The sequence below is a fragment of the Gadus chalcogrammus genome, chromosome 22 (assembly GCF_026213295.1).
Source record: "Gadus chalcogrammus isolate NIFS_2021 chromosome 22, NIFS_Gcha_1.0, whole genome shotgun sequence".
Taxonomy (NCBI): domain Eukaryota; kingdom Metazoa; phylum Chordata; class Actinopteri; order Gadiformes; family Gadidae; genus Gadus; species Gadus chalcogrammus.
Window position 1 is genome coordinate 10,626,388 of NC_079433.1, and position 23,217 is coordinate 10,649,604.

The following is a 23,217-nucleotide window of genomic DNA, read 5'->3' on the forward strand; positions in this document are numbered from 1 at the left end:
ACAGAAGATGAAGTAGTATGGGTGTATAGTAAGGTACTTAGTACGTACATAGTCAGGTACTTACACATTGCACTCCTTACATCAGGGACATTGTAAACATATATTAGGATATGGGATAAAAAGCTAACTATCGATTTGTTAAACCAAAGCACTTTTTTGTGCTTCGGTTTGACAAAAACTGTTGTTCTCAGTCCAATGTCTGAGAACAACAGTCGAATGAGATCCCCACCACGCTGACCAAGGAAAAAGCTAATGTTTAACATAACCAGGCAGCCTTCCACGTTTCTTTCCACGTATTGCAGCTGAAAAGTCTATGTATTAACCTAAACTTTTCATCTCACAAACACATAATAGTCTGAAAAGGCTTATCTCGGCCTGAAAAGCTTTTCGTGCGTAAAGAAATTGGTAGACACCCAGCTCAAACCTTATTATGTAATGGAACTTTTAAGGCAGCATCATCAGAGTAATATAAACATAGCCTTGCTATTGACATTTTCTTCAGCTAAATATAGATACAGTTATAGCTTCAAAGAAACAGTGGACTCGTGGTAACATTTAAAAGCTCAGGAGACGACCAAAGAAGAAAATGAGAAGGAAAGAGAAAAGGAAAAGGCATGCCATTCCGTCTTTTAAAAGGATATAAAAAAAATAGCAATGCAAGCTTTACAGGTCCAATGACAAGGAAAGTGTGGTCGTAAACGGACAGACGCACAGACAGATTCCACAGTGTTCCTCAGATGTTCCACAATGGCAGCCTGAACTGCGCAGACGCTGGCTGCCACAGCGTTTAATAAGCACACTCCTGACATCAGAAAGATTACTCTGTCAAAAAAAACAACACGTCACTAAGACTCCGGCATCTGCCACACAGCTGGCTTTTTAGAAAAACGGTCCAATCAAGCGCACCCTAGCCGGCACGTGCCTCTTGTTTGTGTTCGTGTGTATGTGTGTGTGTGTGTGTGTGTGTGTATATTTTGTGGATGTATGTTTGGATGTGTGCGTTTGTTTGTGTGGTCATGGGGAGAGACTGGGGGATAAGACCAGAGAGACAAAATATACAGTGTTTCACAGCAGATGGAAAACAAATGTTATTTCACCAACTTCTATGTTTGGCACCAGACACTCAATATAAAGGTGGCATCTGCCCGCGAACAGACAACCCATTTAAGGTCGTGAAGCAATGTTCTCCGCACATGTTTCGGCTACAGTGTTAGTGTGAGTGCGCTCGACTTCACTTTGTTTGAATCGTTGCACGAAAATATGTTTTATGTTCAATTCAGTATCGCACATAGGTTTTGTTTTCTATGGCTCTCGGTCTCTCTGAAAGGTAACAATGCCAGGCTCTTGTGGTTGGATTCCTCTCTAAAATAGTTGTCATCTCTCAAGGCAGGTCAACAGTTACCCTCTTGTTTGTTATCCACAGTGCTTTGGAAAGTAAACGCGAGAGCTATTCAATACATGTTTTTTTCTTCTTCTGCTGAAGTCAGTTGAGAGTGCATTGTCCGTGAGTGCGATCGTTTGCTGAAGTCCCGGTGAATAAAAAACAATAAGTGCACACTTAGCATAACAATGTCTGTGAATAATAAACAGACTTGGAATAAAATAGCAGTCTGTATAATAGCTTATTAAAGGGATTCTTTTGAATTACTAATACAGACCCACCAAAACATGATGATAAGCAGATGCGGATCCATTTCCTACTTATAGATAACCTATTTTGGACTACTATAAATAATTGAGGGCATGAATAATGGAGAACAATTGATACAAAAATACAGAGTTTGGTCCTGACACACACACATGCACATTGTAGGTAATTAAATCCATTGTGCATTTAACCAAAGAGCTCAAACTCTATCTGTAATGCACGGCTCATATTTCCAGACCCCATGCACACATTATCACACACTGGCCTCTATGTAGTCTGGAAAGTAGCCTGGAAAGTAGCCTGGAAAGTAGCCTGGAAAGTGACAATTCCATCATTTTCACAGTTAAAAGGCAGGCAGAGCCACGCACAGTGTGCGTCCGACTAAACTTGATGTGTTCAAATTAGCTCTTTTTTTATCACTTCCCACACATGGGTGACGAAAAAAATTCTCACACTGACACACGTACACACACACAAACCCGGGCCTGGCTGAACAGCTGATGTACGTACGAGAAGCAGCATTTAACGGATACGTAGGCCTCACCCATTGCTGCCTAATTGGTGTCAAATTGAGGCTCTGCAGCCATGTGATGTGTTGGCTGTAGCCTCCGGCTACCTCGCAGCATTAGTGGATATCACATATAACCAACATGACAAGCCCTGGCGCAACACATGACAAGAACCTGTATGCAACATCAACATACGAGCCAAAACACGTGCAGACAGGGTTGCAAAGAAAAATAAATGAAAACACACGTGGGTGCCAAGTGCACACAGTAGGGATCGTTGTGTGTTTGTGTTGGTGGGGGTGTGGTGCATGCAATCGAAAAAGAACATACAAAGAAAAAAAGAGTGAGGCTGCTATGAAAAAACAATACTGAAACAGCCTGGGTCTTTTCTGAGCCGCACATTACAGCATGTCTGTGAAAGGGCCAGCATGATGAAAAAAAAGAATTGATCCCCTTTTTCTTTGTTCACTTATTGCTTTTTCTGGTTGCACTCTCGCCCAGTGATGCGTAGCTCCCTTCGACGCTGTCACGCCGAGCTCAGCGGAAAAAAAAATAACGTTTAGCTTATGCCGTCGCCCTCGCTATAGAAAACCATTAGCAGATGACTGGATAGGTTTGCACTTATGAACGGCGGACTAACTGCTGAGCTCAAGCGAGGGGTTTAAGTACAACATACATGAACAACCTCCACCAACGGGTGTAAGCAGGGGCTTCTAACGGTCTATCCGATGGAGGCAGATAGCCAAGTCACGGTAAAGAGCTTTTATTCGCTACGCTAATGCTACGAAGATAACCCAGCTAGGCAGGTAGGCTAGCATACTGCGCCTCGCTCTCAGGAAGCAGAAGACTAGCTCAAAGCCCCTTGCACGCCCACCTCATGTAAGCGCCTCCAGGGGGGTTATGCTAATACAAGGTACGATATGCTAATGGTAGCATGAGCCTCCTACAGACCAACCAACCTCACATCCAGATCAAGGGGGTAGGGAGGGGAGGGGGGAAGAGGAGAGGCGGGGAGAGGTTGAAGAGTGGTGGATACTCTGCAGGATTTGCAAAGTTAATTCTAACATGCGCAACTCCATCGTGTAAGAGCTGCATGCTTACGTCAATTCAGGGATGGCAGGTCTACACTGATTCAGTTATCCAGCTCACAGGATGGTGAGGCATGAGATATACACTTCCATGGCCAGCGGTGCCGGGGGTTTGATTCCCACCGGACTACCAGGGCTACGAATGTTTGATATCTTTAGTCGGTTTATAAAAATGCTTAAATTATATGTTCATATTTGTTTTTCTTCAGTCTAACGGTGTGATCAATTTGTATGTGTGCGCATGGGCGCGTGTGTGTGTGTGTGTGTGTGCGTGTGTGTGTGTGTGTGTGTGTGTGGGCGCACAGTTTTCTTTTATGGGTTTTGTTTAGTGTGTGGGAGGAAGTGAATTATCCAAAGAAGAAGGAAAATGTGGAGGATATGAAAGCAAGGAAGGGAAAAACATAGAAATCCAAAAAAGTATTCTCGGCTGTGTTATGCAATGAGTCATATTAGAACCACATTTTGTCGATTCATCTATCATTCATCTATTTGCCCATCAATCTATCCAATCATCAACACATATCTCACCGTTACTCCATCTGAGTGAGTGATGTAGAGAAGAAAAAGATGATGAAGTAACCAAGGATGTACACTTGAGAATGATCAATCATGATCAATCACTGATTGTCTATGCATTCAATGCATTCTACTCTTTTGCATATTTTCCCTTGTCTGCATCCAGCTTCCTCTATACTGGCATGTTCCCATCCCCCTGGCATTTTCATGGCTATGGGGAAGAAAACAAGCAGGTGAAACAAAAGGCAACACCAGACAGGTATTTGTGTGACGGGTTGTGTGTATGTGTGTTTGTGCGGCTCCACTGGTCTTTGGACGTTCTGTATGCTTCATAGTTCATGTGCGTTAACAAAACACCATTTGAGACACACAAAGACAGACAGAAGACCCTGGAGCGTGATGGTGCGAGCGATCCGAGCACCATCCCTCCCTCCTTCCCCTGTCTCTCTATTGTTATGGGGCTAACGCTACAAGATTCGTTTTGTGTATTGTATTGTATTGTTCTCGTATTGTGAGTGTCAAGCAGTGCAACACTGCAATCAGGTTTTCTATAGGGATTTCCAAGAAGGGCTCTCTGTGTGCATGAGATGGATAGAACGCCCCCGGGCCAGGGTCAACCGGAGGCCGTGGGAGGTAGCGAGAGAGAAAGACAACGGCAAGGACCAGATATGCATTCTCTGTTTATATGGGATCAAGAATCAGTGTGTGTGTGTGTGTGTGTGTGTGTGTGTGTGTGTGTGTGTGTGTGTGTGTGTGCGCGTGTGTTTGTTTGAGTTTGCATTCAAGCTTTTCAGCTTGTCTTTGTGTGAGCATGTATGTGAGCATGCCTGCACACCTGTGTGTGTGTGTGTGTGTGTGTGTGTGTGTGTGTGTGTGTGTGTGTGTGTGTGTGTGTGTGTGTGTGTGTGTGTGTGTGTGTGTGTGTGTGTGTGTGTGTGTGTGTGTGTGTGTGCACATGTGTGTGTGTCCGCCACCCATGTGTTGATGAATACGTGTGTTTGTGTGTGAATTAAATGAAATACAAGGCGCTAACCTCTTTACCAAATAAGGCAGTGTTCCCACCATGGCCAGCCCACTGGGACCATACATCAGTGTCGGCATGTCACTCATCAATCGCAGAGCTTGAAGGCCACCGCTGTAAACAGTAGGGCCCCCAGGGGGTGGGGGCTCTGGGCCGGGTTTGCACTTGTAGCTAGCTAGTATACATTACGTTAACACAACCGTGTTTTTGATTCCGCAGCCATCAGTCTCGGTTGAGTACACTAATTGCCTTCATTGGACTGGACCTTTGAGATAATGAAGAGCCCAATCAATCATCTCAATGCAACCATGTAAGTGACATTTGATCCTCACTTGAAAAGTATATGATTTCTGTGCCCCGTGTCCCCACTCGGCCCAATCAGCTGCGGCTACTCTGAGATTCTCCGGGTGTAATGCAGGGACAGCAGGGAAGAAAATAACCAACAAAGGGGGTTGGAGGAGGGAGGTGGATAGGCGAGGGAGAGGGGAGGGGAGAGCAGGGGGGTCGGGGGGGGGGGGGGGGGGGGGTTGGGGGCATATCTCTATATGAAATGAAATAGAAAGTGGGGAAATCAATCTCTGTCTGCTTCTTGTATTGTGGTAAGAGTGACGCAATGGCATGAAAGTGATGCTATCATAGTGGGAACAAAAGCGTATTCAAATTCAATTTCAGGCCAGGCACAGGTGTCAAATTGGGCATTGGACGGGTGAGATAAAAAAAGGGCAAAGGTAGCAATGCACGCACACACACACCACACACGCCCACGCACACCCACACACACAGTGTCTCTCAAGATAGAGCTGCACATATGCTAGGATGCAATTCCGTCCAATAAAAAACGTGTTTGTGTGTGCGTGTGTTTGCATGTGTGTGTGTGTGTGTGTGTGTGTGTGTATGTGTTTGGAGGGTGGGCTGGGGGGGGCCGGCGGGAATGAGGTAATAACAAGCAGAAAAGGGGAGAATCCATCACTTTACAAATGATTCTCCCCACCTTTTCTGACACACTTAATAATCCCTTCCACTTGTTATTACGACAGGTCTCTTCCTTTTAACATCTGATCATCCATTTTATTTTAAAATCTTTACCACCAACACCCACCACCATCACCACCACTGCGCCAGCCCTTGATCTGGCGTAGCGTTAAACAAGCTAGGCGTCTCACAAGCCTTCGGTGCACTTTCTAATTAGACCGCCAGCTCTGGTCGACAAACCAACGCCTGGGCCCTAATGCATTGCAAATGCTGCTCTATAATGGATGCCGTTGGATGGGGATCAAAGGCAAGTACACAGAGCCATATCCCACACTGACACACACACACAGAGCAACAGAGAGAGAGCGAGAGGGAGAATTTAAGGTATCCAGTGGTGTGGGGAAGGCGCTAATGAACCTATGCTGGTTTTCACCTGAGGTGTTGAAACATGTACACTGTGTTGCACATCTTGTCACACGTTCTCACCCGTGTGTACATGCAGAAGTACGGGTGTTCTTGTGTGTGTGTGTGTGTGTGTGTGTGTGTGTGTGTGCGCGCGCGTGCATGTGTGCTTGCGTGTGTGTGTGTGTGCGTGTGTGCGTGTGTGTGTGTGTGTGTGTGTGCGTGTATGGTTACTGTCGTATCTGTGCGCGCGATCGTGTTCACGAGTGCACCCGAGCGGAACAGCTACGGAGCATGTATTCAAAGTCAGGTTGTTCCTACAAGATCAAAGGTGTCAAGCCCCCCAAAAGTACATGAATTTAATGAAATCTTCTAGCCATGGCAAAACTCTATTCATACATTAAAATGTTCACCGCCCCGAGGAGCCCATACATCCCGCACTTACACGCTGACGGACATGGCGCCCCATACTGATGAGCACCGGAACCTGACCCCCTAGGAATAGTTAATATGATTTATCAGGGCACAGACCTCCTTTTAATTCTAGACACCCACTCGCTCTCCCCTCTCTCTTCGTGCCTCACTCCTGGCCCTGTTTCGCCTATTGCGTATTCCCCCACCCCCACCTCACCCAACCACCACCCCCCTCCCTCCCTTCTCTCCCCTACAGCCAGACACACTTAGGGGGATGAGGATGAGGAACAGTGTGCCCTCTGCAACGCAATCAGCGGCTACCTCGAGTACCTCGGGGGCTCGCACACACACTCCCTGGCTGCCGCTTCACTCCACGTGATCTTTCTGAAACCGCAAGGATGCTGCAACTCCAGGACCTATTAAGTGGGCCCCTCTTCTGCATCTTTGGCCTGCGTGTGTGTGGGTATGGGTGAATAAGTGTGCTTAAGTGTGTCTCTGTGTGTGTGTGTGTGTGTGTGTTCGTGTGGGTGGGTGGGTTCTGCAATGAGTGCGTGAGTGAGTGAGTTTGTGTGTACATGAGTGAGTGAGTGAGTGAATGAGTGAGTGATTGGGTGAGTGAGTGAGTGCGTGAGCTAGTGAGTGCGTGTGTGCATGAGTGCGTGAGTGCGTGCGTGATGAAGTGTGTGTGTTTGTGTGTGTGCGTGTGTGTGAGTATGGGGGTGCATGTGTGTGTCTGTCTGCGTGGGAAGAGAGGTTTCTCATCCAATTGCGTCAACGGCTTAACTGGTGTTGGTTCTGTTCTGGCCAAACTTAGACTCAAACAGGATTGGAAGAACCAACTGCCATTTTTGCTCTGTCCAACACACCAACATCAGATGAACGCTCAGAAATGTATTAAAAAAAATGAACAAACTTCTACCAAATCTGCCGGATAGTCTAGGCTTAAGGGCGATTGCCTCCCGGCTAAGAGTTTCTGAGTTCCCAGTCTACCTCGAGATATCTTTGAGCAAGATTCATTCACTCCTTACATGCCTGTTAACAACATGTATCTAGAAATCGATTCACTATAAGTTGATTTGAATTACAGTGTCCCCTTGATAACAAAACGGTTAATAGTACCACAGTTATATAAACCTTCTACAAATGGACCTGCTAACCGGGCACATTAAAGCATCTAATGAGCAAAACGATCTTCTCCGACTGAGGGAGCACAGACAGAGAAACCCCCTGTTGCAGGAAATGCATTGGAAATCCACCAAGGCATTGCAGTGCTAGTAAACTTGAGTACAGGTGGGGGTGGGTGGATGGAGGAGACAGACCTGACGGTGCTCCCGGGCGGGGCTTCGATGGTCCAGACGCAGTGGAGGTTGTGTTCATAAGGAGCAGGGTATCCTGGAGAGAGGATCCGGCCCGACGGGTCATCCTTGATGCTGCCGCCACACTCGGCTGGGAGAGAGAGATAAGGGTGAGAGGGACAGAGAGAGAGAGAGAGAGAGATAAGGGAGAGATAAAGGAGAGAGAGGGAAAGAGATAAGGGAGAGAGAAGAGAGAGAGAGAGAGAGAGAGAGAGAGAGAGAGAGAGAGAGAGAGAGGGAAAGAGATAAAGGAGAGAGAGGGAAAGAGATAAGGGAGAGAGAGGGAAAGAGATAAGGGAGAGAGAGGGAAAGAGATAAAGGAGAGAGAGGGAAAGAGATAAGGAGAGATAAGGGGAAGAGATAAGGGAGAGAGATATAAAAGAGAGAGAGAGAGAGAGAAAGAGAAAGAGAAAGAGAGAGAGAGAGAGAGAGAGAGAGAGAGAGAGAGAGAGAGAGAGAGAGAGAGAGAATCATGCAAGGTTGGTTATTAATGGTTTGAAATAGAGGTTGAGATGTGAGTGAATGACACAAACAACTAGAATGAAGAAGAAAAAAAAGACGCAAACACAATGGATGAGACAGGGTTAACATCCTGATGACCTAATAACATTTTAAGTGGGTTTGTTATATTAATATACATTACGTTCATGTATTAAACCCAATGGGCTTCTTTAGTCCGCTGGCAATTTTAATGATAGACAGGGTGGTGCCCCACTCTATATTCTCAGGTCAATACACTCACGCACATGTGCACGCACAACCAAACACACACACACACACACACACACACACACACACACACACACACACACACACACACACACACACACACACACACACACACACACACACACACACACACACACACGCAGGGGCACGCATTTGTATGTGCATAGACAAACACTGCATATACCTCACATGCACACGCACAAACACCAAAAATGTAAACACACAAACACATACAACAGAAACCGTGGACAGAAGAACCAAAAAAACTCTCACACCCACCACCCAAGGCATGTCTTCGCTGTCAAGGCAATCCACTTTTGTCCCTGCTATGATGTCATCCTTCATACTCAACAATGATGAACCAATTAAAAAAGTTTCCTAAAAAAATGTTTTTGGGAACCTTGACAGCAAAGTATTAGATTTAATAGAGCATGATCAGGGGAAGAAAACACTGGGAGCATTAACCAACCATCTTCAGAGAGACAATTCTTAAAGGGAAATCTCAAAGTGAGTGTAGGAACAACTAAGGAAACATAGTGGATATGTCTGCAAGACAACTAAAGGAATCTACAAGATAAAGAAGTCAAGAGATTTGCATGGCCTCAGTATCAGACTTTGTGGCTACAGTGCAAATGCTTCACAGCTCAACACCCTTATGTTGGAGAGAGGAAGGGGGATAACTCTAGGTGCATCATTTGTTCAAATGCATTTTTAATTAACAATGCAAACAAAGTTACATCATTTGTATAACTTTACATTATTAGGATTAATCTTCCACACCAGGTAGTGACAGAAGATTCCAGCATGAAAAATAAAAACGGAATCGGACTTGCAATGAACATTATTTCCTCAGATTTTCCTTAACAATAACAGCAGAGAAATCAGAAATTCGGAGAGCCGCAAGGGAAATATCTTTGCTTTTAGTTTGAGTCATCGATCACAAAATGTGTGGAGGCGTATCCGATCCAGGGCTGCAGTATTTGCTGATCTTCTCAAACTCAACGTTCATCCTGTGGATGCTGTGATAGATGCTTGATCTTGCACAGCAGTGTGTGTGTGTGCGTGTGTGTGTGTGTGTATGTATGCACGAAGGAGCGAGAGAGAGCTAGAGAGGGCAAAAGAGAGAGGGAAAGAGAGGGCAAAGGGGGGGCAGTGAGTGCATGTGTGTGTGTGAGTTTGTGTGTTTGTATGCAAGAGAGAGCGAGAGAGGGCAAGAGAGAGGAAGAGAGAGAGAGCGAAAGAGAGAGTGAAGGGAAGGCAGTGAGTACATGTCTGTATGTGTGGTTTTTTTTCATGCATCTGAGCGTGTGTATGTGTGTCCGGCGCCAGCGTGGCCCCCACTGGCGATTTGTGCAACTGATGGTGCCAGTTCCTGTGCTCATGTTTGGTGTGGCGCCCCTCTGAGGCATTAGAGGATTCACTGCTTGTTGAGCTGTGAAACGAGTACTGTCGTATCTCCAGGACTGCACTGTATGGACACACACACACACACACACACACACACTCACACATACACCAACACACATACAGACACACAGACACGCACCAACACACTCACACACACACCAACACACATAGACGCACACACAGACACAAACACAAACACAAACAGACTGATAAACACACACACACACAGTCACATGCGCACACACAGGCTGTGGAGAGCATCAAATGGTTTGATGTTAGACCAACACCCAGATTTTTCTTCTGGTTCCACTTAAACTAATGCGCTGCCTTCAGAGAACCACCCGGGCCGAAGCGTCATCATCCCCCGGCCTCTGAGCTGCCCACCCCTGACATGTGAGTGCTCTGACATGTGAAATGATTGTTGTGAACGTTCTCGAGACCATCCTGGAGACAGAACAAAGCCGTTCTTCTTCCACCAGGGTCAGTCAGAGGCTTTGAGGACCCTGCAGCCTGTTAAGGATGAAGACGGATATGATGACGATGAACTGTGACTGTGACTGGGAAGGTGGTGATGATGATGATGATGATTAAATCCTTTCATTTCCCGAAAATAAATTATACAAAAGCTTCCCTGGACATCTTGTGATATCATGCTCTGTTCCTTCTCACGTCATTATCTTTATCTCTCTGTTTATTTAAAAAGGATAACATATCAAATATGAAGAGATATTCGCATTTACCGTCGACGTATTCATCTCTGTCCTAAACAAGAATCCAAAATATAGCCGATGAACTCCACCGGTACTCCACGCACGGCTGAGCTTAAATATATCCTCTCCCCCTCTTCCTATTTCCAGCGATCGCTGCTTCCACTGAGGAGGTGTGTGTGTTGTGGAGGTGGTTTGGGAAGGGGGGTTAGGGGGTGGAATTCTGACCCTCTTTGCTCTCTGGCTCTCTCACTCACGTGAAATCCACTTGTACTAAATGTTTCGGGTCCCTCATCCATCTACCTTATTCTGTTGGACTGCAGGGCTTTCATCCAGGAATATAAGCTCAGTGAGAACAAATGGTTGGCTCCTCTCGATTGGGTTTTCACAGTCAAAAAAGGAAAAGGTCTGGTTGAATGGGTTTATGGGCTGACGTTATTTTTCATTATATAGTTATTTATCCATGGACTAAACCAGTTATTCTGAAAGTGGGGGTTGTAAGATGATTTTTGGGGTGCCTAGAGATGATTTGCGTATCCTCAAAATGGTGGCTGCATTTGAGGCAATGTAATAATTCTGAATCGGGAGCGCAGAGCAACATTTCACTATCATCATCCTCATCTTCAAACCGCTTGTCCGAGGTCAGGTCACGGGGGCAGCAGCTCCAGCAGGGGCCCCCATTCCCGGGCTACATTGACCAACTCTGACGGGGGATCCCGAGGCGTTCCAAGGCCAGTGTTGAGATATAATCTCTCCACCTAGTCCTGGGTCTTCCCCCGGGGTCTCCTCCCCTCTGCTCGTACCTGGAACACCTCTTGGGAGGCGCCCAGTGGGCATCCTTACCTGATGAACAATCTCGACTGACTCCTTTCAAAGCAGACGAGCAGCGGCTCTTATCCAAGATCCTCACGGTTGGCTGCGCTTCTCACCCTTCCCATTTCAATATTACATATGTAAATGTATTTTCTTGACTGTACCGACAAATTAATTTATCTTGCCTCCGCTTGCCTCCTCGATCTATCCCTCTCCACCCGTTTGATTTCTTTTTAGCAGCCGTTTCAGCAAGCAAAGCGTTTAGCGACTGGCCCAAGGGCAGCAAGACACTCGCGGGAGCAATCGACCAGGCAACCCCTTTGGATGATGAGTGAAAGCTATTTCCGCCCGCAGGAAAACATCAGGATAGAGATCATGGCGAAGGTTCAGCCATGAGAGAACAAGTTGCCCATCTGGGGCATGTGTTTCATCCCGCTTCAAGTAGAGATCTGGAGGTCCCGGTGTATCGAAGGCTTCCCCTTTCATGTGCACCTTACTTGAGTTTTGGAACACATCCAAACTTCTTTGAGGCATTTTGTAAAAGTACAAAAGTAGAGACTATGGAGAGAACTTGAGGCCTCGTGATAAGACACTCACATATGAATATATGAATACAAATGACAATCCTGGATGGAGACTAAAATAAATCATTGTTGTTTAGAAAGCGAGAAAAAATAAATGAATAAAACACCCTCCCCGCAAGCTGTACTCCTACCGGATGACCCAGAATATATTACTTTTTATGGTATAGAATTTCTTTTCAACTTTGTTGGAGTAGGAACCAAATAATAAACTAGGTCACACGGTAATTCTGAGTCCGTGTTGAGGATTCTGAGTAATGCTAATTATACAGCAAATGCATGCATCAACATAACTCAAGGTAAGCTGAAAAAGGCATGTGGACGATCATATCCTCCATCTTTGTTTGCCACAATGATTATCAGGAACGGAAATAATGACGCCAATACAAAGTAAATTGATAAAAAACACACAAAAAGGCGAAATACTGACAGAACAAAGGCACAACATAGAAAGACGCAACAAGAAGGGCTGTAACGGACTCACCGACACACAGCGGCAGAGGGCTGTTCCAGGCCCGCCTCTCCCCTCTCAGGCAGGTGAGCACCTCGGGCCCCTTGAGGGTGTAGCCCGGGTCGCAGCTGTAGGATACGTTGCTGCCCGCAAATTGGCCCTTGTCCTCCCTCTTGTAGCCGAACTGGGGCACGCCGGGATCCTCGCACCTCTCCAGCTTAAAGCCTTGGTGGGTGGGTGGGTGGGTGGGTGGGTGGGAGGGAATGCAGGGGGTGACGGTGTTTGGGTTGGTGGGGATGGAGAGAGGTGGGGGTGGTTGAGTGGAGGAGGAGGATGGAGGTATTAGTCAAGATGAGGTCATGGGGAGAGGTGAGAGTGAAGGGGAAAATCCAAGGAAGTATAGAAAGAGACGTAGAATGAAGGAAGATATGATTGGAGGATTTAGGAAATACAACAAGGAAGGAAGTATGGAAGGAAAAAGGATAGAAAGAAAGGTTGAGGAACAACATGAAGGAGGGAAGGAGGAAAGGACAGCAACAATAGCATCAGAATGCTCACGTGTGCTATGTGTGTGTTGTTTCATGGAAAACATTGTGCCTGTAGCCTAATGTTATGCATAGCCTTCTCATCTGTCAATTCCTTTTAAAGTTACTCATTATTTTACTGGCCACCCATGGGCACACACATTAATGGAACCTTTCCGTGTTTAGTGCTAATTAATTTAACCTGTAAACGAGCATCTGCCCAGTGGCCAGACTTTGTGCGAGTGCGTAGGTGTGGGTATATGTGTGAGTGTGTATGTGGGTATGTGTGTGTGTGTGTGTGTTTGCATGGATGTGTGTACATCAGCTTGTGTTTGTTCGCGTGTTTGTGCGTGCATGCGTGCGTGTGAGAATCCGCGTGCGCATCCGTGCCAGCACATGTGTGCATATATATGCGTGCATGTACGGTATGTGAATGCATTTGTACGTGTTTGTGTGCATGTATGTGGGTTTGTGTTTGTGTATAAATTAGTTTTTACAGGTATGAGTGCATGTGTGTGCATGCACGAGTGCATGTGTGTGTGGACGCATGGTTGCATGTGTTCTTACGTGCAGGAGGGCATGTGTGTGTGTGTGTGTGTGTGTGTGTGTGTGTGTGTGTGTGTGTGTGTGTGTGTGTGTGTGTAGGTCTACACTCACTGGTGTAGTGGAGCTCAAAGCCCTTGCTGGTGTTGTCTGAGTTGCTGATGAACTCCAGCCACATGGAGCTTGAGGTGGAGTTAAGGGTGGTGTCCAACAGCTCGCTCCCAGTGAACAACCCCAGCATACGGGCCTGGTTACTGTTCCCATCAAACACCTGTGGGAGTGTGTGGGGGGGGTAATAATTAGCTTAAACAGTCAGCGAGGGACCACACAGATACACATACCCAAACACATGCACACCCCATGTCGGACATACACACACAAAGACACACACACATGCAATGAATTAAGTCACTCAGACACGCACTGTATAAACATTGACGCAACCAAACAGCAACTGTTCACAGACAAAGTCACAGATTTACAACACACACACACATGCAAACACATAGAAACAGTCCCACATGTGGGCTTGTGTGTGTGTGTGTGTGTGTGTGTGTGTGTGCGTGTGCGTGTGTTGGGGGGTGTACTCCTTCTCACTTTAAGCATATCATCCTCCTCCAGTCTGAAATCTCTCGCTCTGAGCTGGATTCCTTTGCCAGCCTGCGTCTTGATGGAGTAGATGCACTCGTGGCTGTTTCCATAGTAACCGGGGTAGTTGGGCGAGAGCAGAACCCCCTGCGTGCCAGTCACTGAGGATCCGCACTCGGCTGGAGGAGAGAGAGAGAGAGAAAGGGAGATAAGGAGAGAAAGAAAGAGAGGGAACGGTGGATCAGAATGATGATACAGAGCGCAATATAGAATGACAGAGAAAACAACGGGAGATAGACAGATTGAGACCGGGAGACGGACAGAAAGACAGACAGTGATGGAACCACAGATCAGATTGATATTGGGGGGGAGAGAGAGAGAGAGAGAGAGAGAGAGAGAGAGAGAGAGAGAGAGAGAGAGAGAGAGAGAGAGAGAGAGAGAGAGAGAGAGACAGTGGCGGAACAATGGCTCAGATTGATGACAGATAGGGAGAGAGAGTGACAGAGACAGATAGAGAGAGACAATGAGTGAGGGAGATAGTGTGAAAGAATGAGACAGAGAGAGAGGGAGGAAGAAAGGGTCCCAGTAGAGGAGTAGTTTGAGAGAGCAGAGGACATATTTATCACCATATGCTTGAAACTCAAATCACAAATTGAAATAGTCATATCAACATGAAGGGGTTAGTGAGGGAACCATGAAATGGAGTTATTGCAGATAAGGTTTTAAAGTCGGTTACTCCGAAAGTGCAAAGTAGCTTATATTAACTGTAATCTGAATATGATATTTATAATGAGCAATTATTTTGGGCAATTTGATCTTTGGGGATCAGATTCAATGTACAAAAAAAGAAAGAAAAGCAGACTGCAACTAACTTATCGTTTCTAAACATTATTTTTGCTGGTTAGTTTGTTTTTACGCTTGCCCTCATCAGGGAATCACTTGCCCTACATGGAACTAATTCTGCAATACCTGGCAACCGCCAACTTCACACATTGACAGTGGGAGCAAAGCAGCAACGCACAATATAAACCACTAACAAAGGTGCCTCATCAGAATAAATAAATAATGATGCTTAACACATCTTAATGACTTGGCTCCATGAGACTTTCAAGTTTACAAATTACCCAATAAACGTACAAACCATTCGATAACTTTGAGCACCGGTAATTTCTCAAAAAGTGTAATAAACCATTTTGAACCAGGGCTTTATAAGAATGGGCTGTATCTAGAGGACGTTTTCCATATTTTTTAAGCCAACGATTCCCCTCTTCCTTGCATCCTAAATCTTAGACTGGAAGTGGTGATTGGCCCAGGTCGTCGACAGCCTACGTCACATGTTAGGACATTTAAAAAACTCGGCTGTCACCTGCCCATGTCCCCCTTTCCTCTGCTCTGCTTGTGTCCTCGAGGGAATGGTGAACAAGCAATAGGAAGGAGGATGTAAAGAAATAGTGTTGTAACACACAGCCTGTGTTAAGGTAGCCTCCACCTTCCTGAAGAACCATGGTATCAACAAAAATGGCCTGTGTGTGTGTGTGTGTGTGTGTGTGTGTGTGTGTGTGTGTGTGTGTGTGTGTGTGTGTGTGTGTGTGTGTGTGTGTGTGTGTGTGTGTGAATGCATGGACTACATCAGGCATCATGTCTGGCGGGGGGAGGTGGGTGATGTGTTGGGAAATGGGTATGGGTGTGTGTGTGTATATTTAGGTATATAAATAAGAAAGCATGTGACCACCTACCCACACACCTTGGCAGAGGGGAGCTCCACACCCGCCGTCTCCCCCCTAGACACACCACCCGGGGCGGACCCTCCAGGCGGTACCCCGGGAAGCAGGAGAAGATGAGGATGTCTCCCACCCCGTACTGCAGCCCCTTGCGGGTGCTGTAGGTGGGGATGCCCGGGTCCTCACAGGGCTCCAAGTCGTACTCTGGGGACAGGGGGACGTTGGTCGCTTGAGTCATTTCAATGATTCACAGCACAGGGTGTTACTAAAAAAAGACCCAAACTAATTCCTTAAATATATAACAGTATCAAAGTCAAAGTCAAAACCAGCTCTGTTGTCAATTACCAAATATGCGCAAGACAAATATAGAAATCGAAATTGTGTTTGTCTCTGACCCACGGTGCAATAAGTACAAAGGATAAGTTGGTTAGTGAATGAATAAAATAATTAATATTTACTATATTACAATATTATTATAATATATTGCATGAAGAACACCCTGACATCGCTCTGCCAAGGGCCTTGAGTGCGTTCACCTTGAACATACAAAATGGACCACGTATATCGGAAAAAAGTTAGGGAACAGCGTCTCTGCAGTTGTTTATTCGTTGAGGGTTTCTCACCATTAACTTGATAATAGTCCCGATAAAAACGAAGGGGGTCTGGTTGTGATGGTATATCCTTAGCACAACGTCGGAGGAATGGTTAGGTAGGTTTTATACGGGTTAATGAAGTACATAATTAGATAGAACGCCTTTAAGGAAAAAACAACAAAACACTTAAAGCTGCTCAGCTAGAACTAAACCATGCAGGATCCCCCACAGCCCTAGATTGGGACGCTGTCACTTTTCAGCACAGAATGAACTCCATATGATCTCCTTGTTTTCCTCCCGGTAGAAAGGTTGTGGGATCAAACCCCCATGATCCACGGTCTACCTATGGCGACTTAACCCCCTGACCTCTAACCTCAACCTTTACCCAAAGTCACAATCGGTAATGATGTAGTCAGAACGACCATCGTAATCCACCATTCATAACGACAACAACAGCGGTGTGATCCCCACTTCCTGCGGCGGAAGCAGTCGTCAGAGCCACCCCGTACGCCCTGTCTCCGAACCCCCACCCCACCACCGCCCTTTTACCGGAGAAGGTGATGTTGAAGCCCTCGTAGGAGACGGAGAAGTCGGAGAGGAAGCGGATCTGGGCGGTGTAGTTCCCGAAGAGCCCCGCGCTCAGGGTGGGGGGCAGGGTGGAGCCCGTCAGCCTCCACAGGGGCTGGGAGAAGCTGCTGTTCTCCGTCACCAGCAGGTGGTCGTGGGGGCTCTCCAGGTGGAAGGTGTGGAAGGTGAACTGCACACCTGCGGACCAGACGGGGGAGTCGGTGGTAAGGACACAGATCGGTTATTGCACTTTTCCCCTCTAATTCATTCAACTGTCTGTTTTAGCATGTTGCGGTGACTGCGACTAGACGCCTGGATTCTCCTTATGGTTAACCAGCCAGCACCCCATCATCAATGTAAAATGTTTTGCCTGTATATATGTGTATATGCATGTCAATTATGGAACGCATTGCATTCCTGAGCATTCCTGGAAGGAGGGATCCCCCACTCTGCGTTCCTCCTCGTGATTTCTTCCTTGCTGATTAAGGGAGTTTTTTCTCGCCTCTTGGGGGGTTGGGACACGGGGGTGTAAATATTTGCACTGTTAAGCCCTTTGAGACTGTAATGGTGATTAAGGGCTACACAAATACAATTGAATTGAATTGAATTGATAGGGTGGTTCAATTGTTGTTGTTGTGGTGGTGGCGTGTTGCTTGGTTTCATGTAAATTGTACCTCAGGGAAAACATGGATTATTGATGCACCTAGCCCTGTCACGGAGCTGATCAAAGTTGTTCAAAGTTTCTAATAAACAAAAACTAAAAGCTGTTTGAAGAAATGACTCATCCTATTCATAGCAGAGATAGTTACTGCCAGCTTGGGATATGAACACGAGAAGGTAACGAGAGTGGAATAAATAAATAAATACAAATCTGTCTCTTATCCTTCTGTGGGCGCTCATCTCAAGACAAGCGGAACAACGCGACGGCGTGAGTCATCCTGCGGGGCCCCGGGGCCTCTAGGCCATTTGGTCTTTTTCGACGGGATGCGGCGTTCACGGCGCATAAACTAAACCACTTAAAGGAGGAAACTGAACTTTAACAATAACCAAATGTCTACTTTGGTGCGTGTAATTCAAAACTGTGGCGGAGGGTTATGGGACGAAGGGGGCCGGTCGGGGGGGGCCTTCTGGGATCGCTGACCTTTGCCGTGAGACGACTCGATCATCCAAGTGCAGTTGAGGTTGTGTGGGTAGAAGTCGGGGAAGCCAGGTGACAGAATGGTACCGGTGTTTCCCTGGATATAGCCTCCGCACAGCGCTGTGTTGGAGAAGGAGGAGGAGGAGGAGGAGGAGGAGGAGGAGGAGGAAGAGGTGGAGAAGGCGGAGGAAGAGGAGGAGGAGGAGGAGGAGGAGGAGGAGGAGGAAGAGGAGCAACAGGAGCACGGGTAGGTGGACGGCAGAGAAAGCATATCAGATTGTTATAAAATGAGAAAAATAATACCAATGCCATCACAAAAAGTGGGAGAAGGAGATGGAGAGACAAAAGAAGAGGGAAGAAATATGTTAGTACAAGCCAAGACTTGTACAACTATCTGGAAAATACATACTTTACAACTCTTCTTCCAAATGCTGCCTGCCCTAAAACTTTTCCATTCATTTACAATTGTGTGAAAGGCATTTTTATCAGTAGTGCCTTTCAAAAGAGTGTAAAAGTAAATGCCTAGATCGCACCGTCAATATCATTAAGGAGAAGGTGGGGCAATCAATAACGTTCTTCAATATAAAAGCATTTATAGTGGACTAAAGCAGGAGAACAGCAAAATGGTGTGATCGGTGCCTCACTTATAAATGATTTACAACCATATGAACCAAAGGCTCCTTTCAGCCCAATAAGGGAATGGTCTATTTGCCATTCTTGTGGGGGGTTACCCCTTTTGATTACAGGATTCCACCGAGTTTATTGCAATCCAATGAAGTAAAGTCAAGAGAGGCTTCTACTAATCCATCACCGTGCAACACCTCAAACATTCCCTTTGAGCTCAGCCTCCCATCGCTCTAGACTCTGTCTCCCTGGACCCTGTGTTGTTGTGGTGCTGCTGTAGACACTGTTAAACACGGTGGAGCGTACCATCGCAGGTAGGCAGGGGACGGCTCCACTGGAAGTTGGGCTCACACTCGAGAGGCTCAGAGTCGCTCAGCGTGTACCCAGCGTCACAGTTGAACGTCACCAGGGCTCCCACATAAAAGTCGTTGCCATGGCGCTGTCCGTTGACCGGGATACCGGGATCCACGCAGTGATCTGACTGTAGTTGGAGTGCTGGGGAGGGAAGACAGCAGCCATGAGTTTCACCCGATAACCCCGAAAAGGGAACTTTTCAACCGCCCGCACGCAAACACACACACATGCGCACCAACACGCGCGCACACACACAAAAGCACATTTCACTTAAAGGCTAAAAGCATTTTGGATCAAGTTTCAAGCTTCACATTTTCTTAAGACCTAACCGCTATTCCTAGGTCACATTTCATACCCCCCAGGTCATGGCATGCTAAAAGGGTTGCAGAAATAGCCATCTGGTCCAAAACAAAGTACCTTAATAGCAACACACCAATAGAAAGCCTCTTGAAAGCTCTCTCCTTGTATGTGGAATTGGCTGCCTTGACTGTGAATTATTGAATCTCTTCAAAAGGTAAACAAGCTGACAGAAGCTATGGAGGGTTCACGGTATATGCCGCAGGTATGTGAAGGGCTCTAGAAATAACTGATCATGTATTCATGCATTTGATTATTTATAATTGTTTGTTGTTTGAGCATTTGTTTGTCGAAAATGTCTGTTTGGGGAAATGTTTACAGGGCTCTCTTGACAAAATACCTTCATCTCTCAAACATCCTGTCTTAAATTAAAGGCCAAACCCAAAACTCAAACACCTCGGAAACAAACATACTCTCGTAGCGGATGCGGAAGCCGATGTCAGAGTGGCTCTTGTCGGTGGAGAAGAGCATGAAGATGTAGTTGGAGGTGCTGATGAGGAACTGGGGAACCTGGGTGCCCTGGTAGCTGCCGATGAGCGGCGAGGACGGGAAGCGTCCGTCACGCACCTCCAGCACGTCGTAGTTCACCTCTGTGCGGAACCTTGGGGAGGGGAAGAGGGGAGAGAGAGATAATAGAGAGGATGGTAGAGATCAAAAGCCGTGATGCTTTGGGCGCAATGGCCAAGTTGCCATTTGGTTGTGACACTACCCTTGCAAATAGGTTGCAATAGATTGATCCGATTGCATTGTCTGTGCGTGTGCGGGTGCATGTGTTTGCGTGTGCATGCATGTGTACATGTGTGTGCATGTGTCTTGATCTAGCTGGCTGAGTCTCCATTTGAATTCACGATGAGTGCCCCGGGCTTCTGAAGAGTGTCCTTTTGTCTTTTTCGCGTGCGTGTGTGTCTGTTTCTGTGTCTGTGTTTGTGTGTACGTGTATTTGGTATGTGTGTGTATGTTTGTCTCTATGTGTGTGTGTGTGTATGTGTATGCGTGTGTCTTTGTGTGTCTCTCTCTCTATGTGTGTGCATATGTGCTGTATTCTCAGTGTCCTTGTCCCATTTCATCATCAAAGCGGTGGATAATACGTCTGTCTGCAGAGCGGCAGCAGCGGCTTCAGGTCGTCTAAACGTAGGCTGCGGCGCCAGGCTTTATTGATGTTCCGGGCGAATCAAAGAGCGGCCAGCACTTATTTTGTTTTTTCATCTGGCCCCGGCAAGCCATCTATCCCTGACAGTAATGAGACGGCCACACGAATGGTGCTACGGTCAAATGTTAACATGCATGTGTTTGATCCAGATTTAACTCTCTCGCTCATGTGGAGAGCTGAAAGTCACACGAACGACACGTTTATATGTGTATGCGTTATTTTGGTGTTTGTGAGCACCTTTGGTCGTCAGAGCTTGTTGGGATAACAGATCAACCATGGCGACACTGTGTGTGTGTGCTTGTGTGTATTTGTGTGTGTTTGTGAAAGGAGGGAAGGAGGGGGTTGGGGGAGGGGGCAATACAATTATTCAATCCAATAATTAAGATCACAACTCGATACATAAACCGGGAGGTTATTCAACCCTTGGGAGTATATTTTGTACATGAAGATGTGCTGATCTGCTGCATTAGGGAACAAAGAGAATAAAAAAGGGCAAAAAGAGAGGGCCGAGAGGGAAACATGACATATAAAGAAATATATAAGAATATAAATAAAAGAGGCAACAAGGGATTTGACTCGTTCCTGAAACAATGTGACTCCTAAAGGGCTGTTAAAGGTGTCATGATATAAGATAAGGTGTTTGTGTGTGTGTGTGTGTGTGTGTGTGTGTGTGTGTGTGTGTGTGTGTGTGTGTGTGTGTGTGTGTGTGTGTGTGTGTGTGTGCCTGTGCATGCCTGCATGTGTCTATGCCTGTGTCTTGTGTGTATGCATGTGTGTGTGCACGTGTGTGTGTGCATTTGCGTGTGTGTGTAGGCGTGAGCATGTATGCATGTGTACAAGCACTTGTGCATTTTGTTCCTTTCCATGTGTTTTTGTGTGGTTGCATTTGCTTCTGTGTGTGTGTGTATGTGTGTTCGCAAGTGGGAGACTCACTTGTCAAAGATGATCTTGATTGGGTAGCCAGGAGGGGCCTCGATGATCCACTCACAGTTAAGGGCCTCCTTGTAAAGCTCAGGCCATCCAGGGGACAGGATGATCCCACTGGGCGCCTTCAAATCCCCACCACACGGAGCTGGGGAGAGAGGGGGGAGAGGGGGAGAGAGGGGGGAGAGGGGGAGAGAGTGAGGTGAGAAGATGGAGTGTACAACGAGAGGACGGAAAGGGGAATCAGAGGGAGGGAGGGAGGGAGGGAGGGAGGGAGGGAGGGAGGGAGGGAGGGAGAGGGGAGCAGGGATGATAAGTAATTGGGAAAGAGAGAGCGATAAGGAGAGCGATAGATTTAAAGGAGAGAGAGAGAGAGAGGTGAGGGGAGGAGAGGAGGGGGGAACAACGGAGAGAGATAGATAGTTTGGGGGAACGCTCATGATCAATTATGTGACGGACAAATGGAAGAAAGAAGAAGAGGAAAAAAGAGAAGAGGGAATAGGAGTAAGAACATGTGAAGATTGAATTATGCATGTCCGTTCCGGGTGTTATGTGGGAATCAGTGTAGCTCCGCTTGTTCCCTGACAGCAGGGGGGGCCGGATGGGGGTGGGGGGGGAGGCAGCTAATGTAAATTGGTGACGGATGACTTCAAGGTTAACTGTCTCAGGAAGGAATATGCAAGTGCTCCCTGCATGAGTGTATGGTTGCATGTGCGCGTGTGTGTGTGTGTGTGTGTGTGTGTGTGTGTGTGTGTGTACGTGTGTGTTTTGTACCAGTGCACATACATAGGTATCTTTGTATGCGTGTATGTTTTTGTGTGTGTCCGAGTGTCCATGAGGACACAAACAGACGTGGTGCATGTTAGTGTGCGTGTGTGTGTGTGTGTTTGTGTCCGTGTTCTAAATCATTTCCAAGTCCAAGCTCACTGAGTCAAGTGCTTCTTAAAGTGTTTCATCAAGTGTTTTATCTGGCATCAAACTATTCGCCAAAGAAATGCTCACCAGAGGAGGCCAGCGAGAGCCTTGATCAGCAGCAAAATAGCCCCTTAAAAAGACGATAGTCATCTGGAAGTTAACCCCAACAACACGCACAATCACACTAACCACGCACACAATGCTTAGCGTCCGTTTTCTTCTCTTTTCTCCCTTTCTTTTTTCTGTTTAATTATTTTTTCAGTTACTACAACAAAATTGTACTAAAAAATTCAAATACCAAAAAATATATACATAAAAGTCTAAGCTAACTTCCCTACAACCTTGTACCCATTATTTTGGAACCAACTAAGAACACGGCACGTCATTTTTATTGACTGCAGACCCAGAGTCGTAAAGACGACCCTGCTTTAGCCCTTAGACAAATAAATTCTTCACATTTCCAACTCAATTCCCTATTCTCTTCTTTCTTTTCCTCTTCTTCTCTTTGTCTTCATCCATTCGTCCGCCCCATATACCTGTACGTCCCGCTGCTGTATTCCCGGCTCCCTTTAACTGACTATCCGTGGAACTAACACCGGGAACGGG

At 46.5% G+C, this 23,217-nt stretch overlaps 1 protein-coding gene across 1 annotated transcript in view; it reads right to left on the reverse strand.

The window, feature by feature from the left end:
• csmd2 (CUB and Sushi multiple domains 2) overlaps positions 1–23,217 on the reverse strand; it is a 279,455-nt gene that overhangs the window by 142,003 nt on the left and 114,235 nt on the right. The window contains exons 17-26 of the mRNA XM_056582350.1: positions 21,706–21,844; positions 20,036–20,223; positions 19,218–19,406; positions 18,291–18,407; positions 17,132–17,347; positions 16,005–16,193; positions 14,278–14,447; positions 13,795–13,951; positions 12,647–12,838; positions 7,890–8,016 (exon numbers count right to left, since the gene is read on the reverse strand). Of these exons, the coding sequence (XP_056438325.1) occupies positions 7,890–8,016; positions 12,647–12,838; positions 13,795–13,951; positions 14,278–14,447; positions 16,005–16,193; positions 17,132–17,347; positions 18,291–18,407; positions 19,218–19,406; positions 20,036–20,223; positions 21,706–21,844 (1,684 nt within the window). The remainder of the gene's footprint in view (positions 1–7,889; positions 8,017–12,646; positions 12,839–13,794; positions 13,952–14,277; positions 14,448–16,004; positions 16,194–17,131; positions 17,348–18,290; positions 18,408–19,217; positions 19,407–20,035; positions 20,224–21,705; positions 21,845–23,217) is intronic.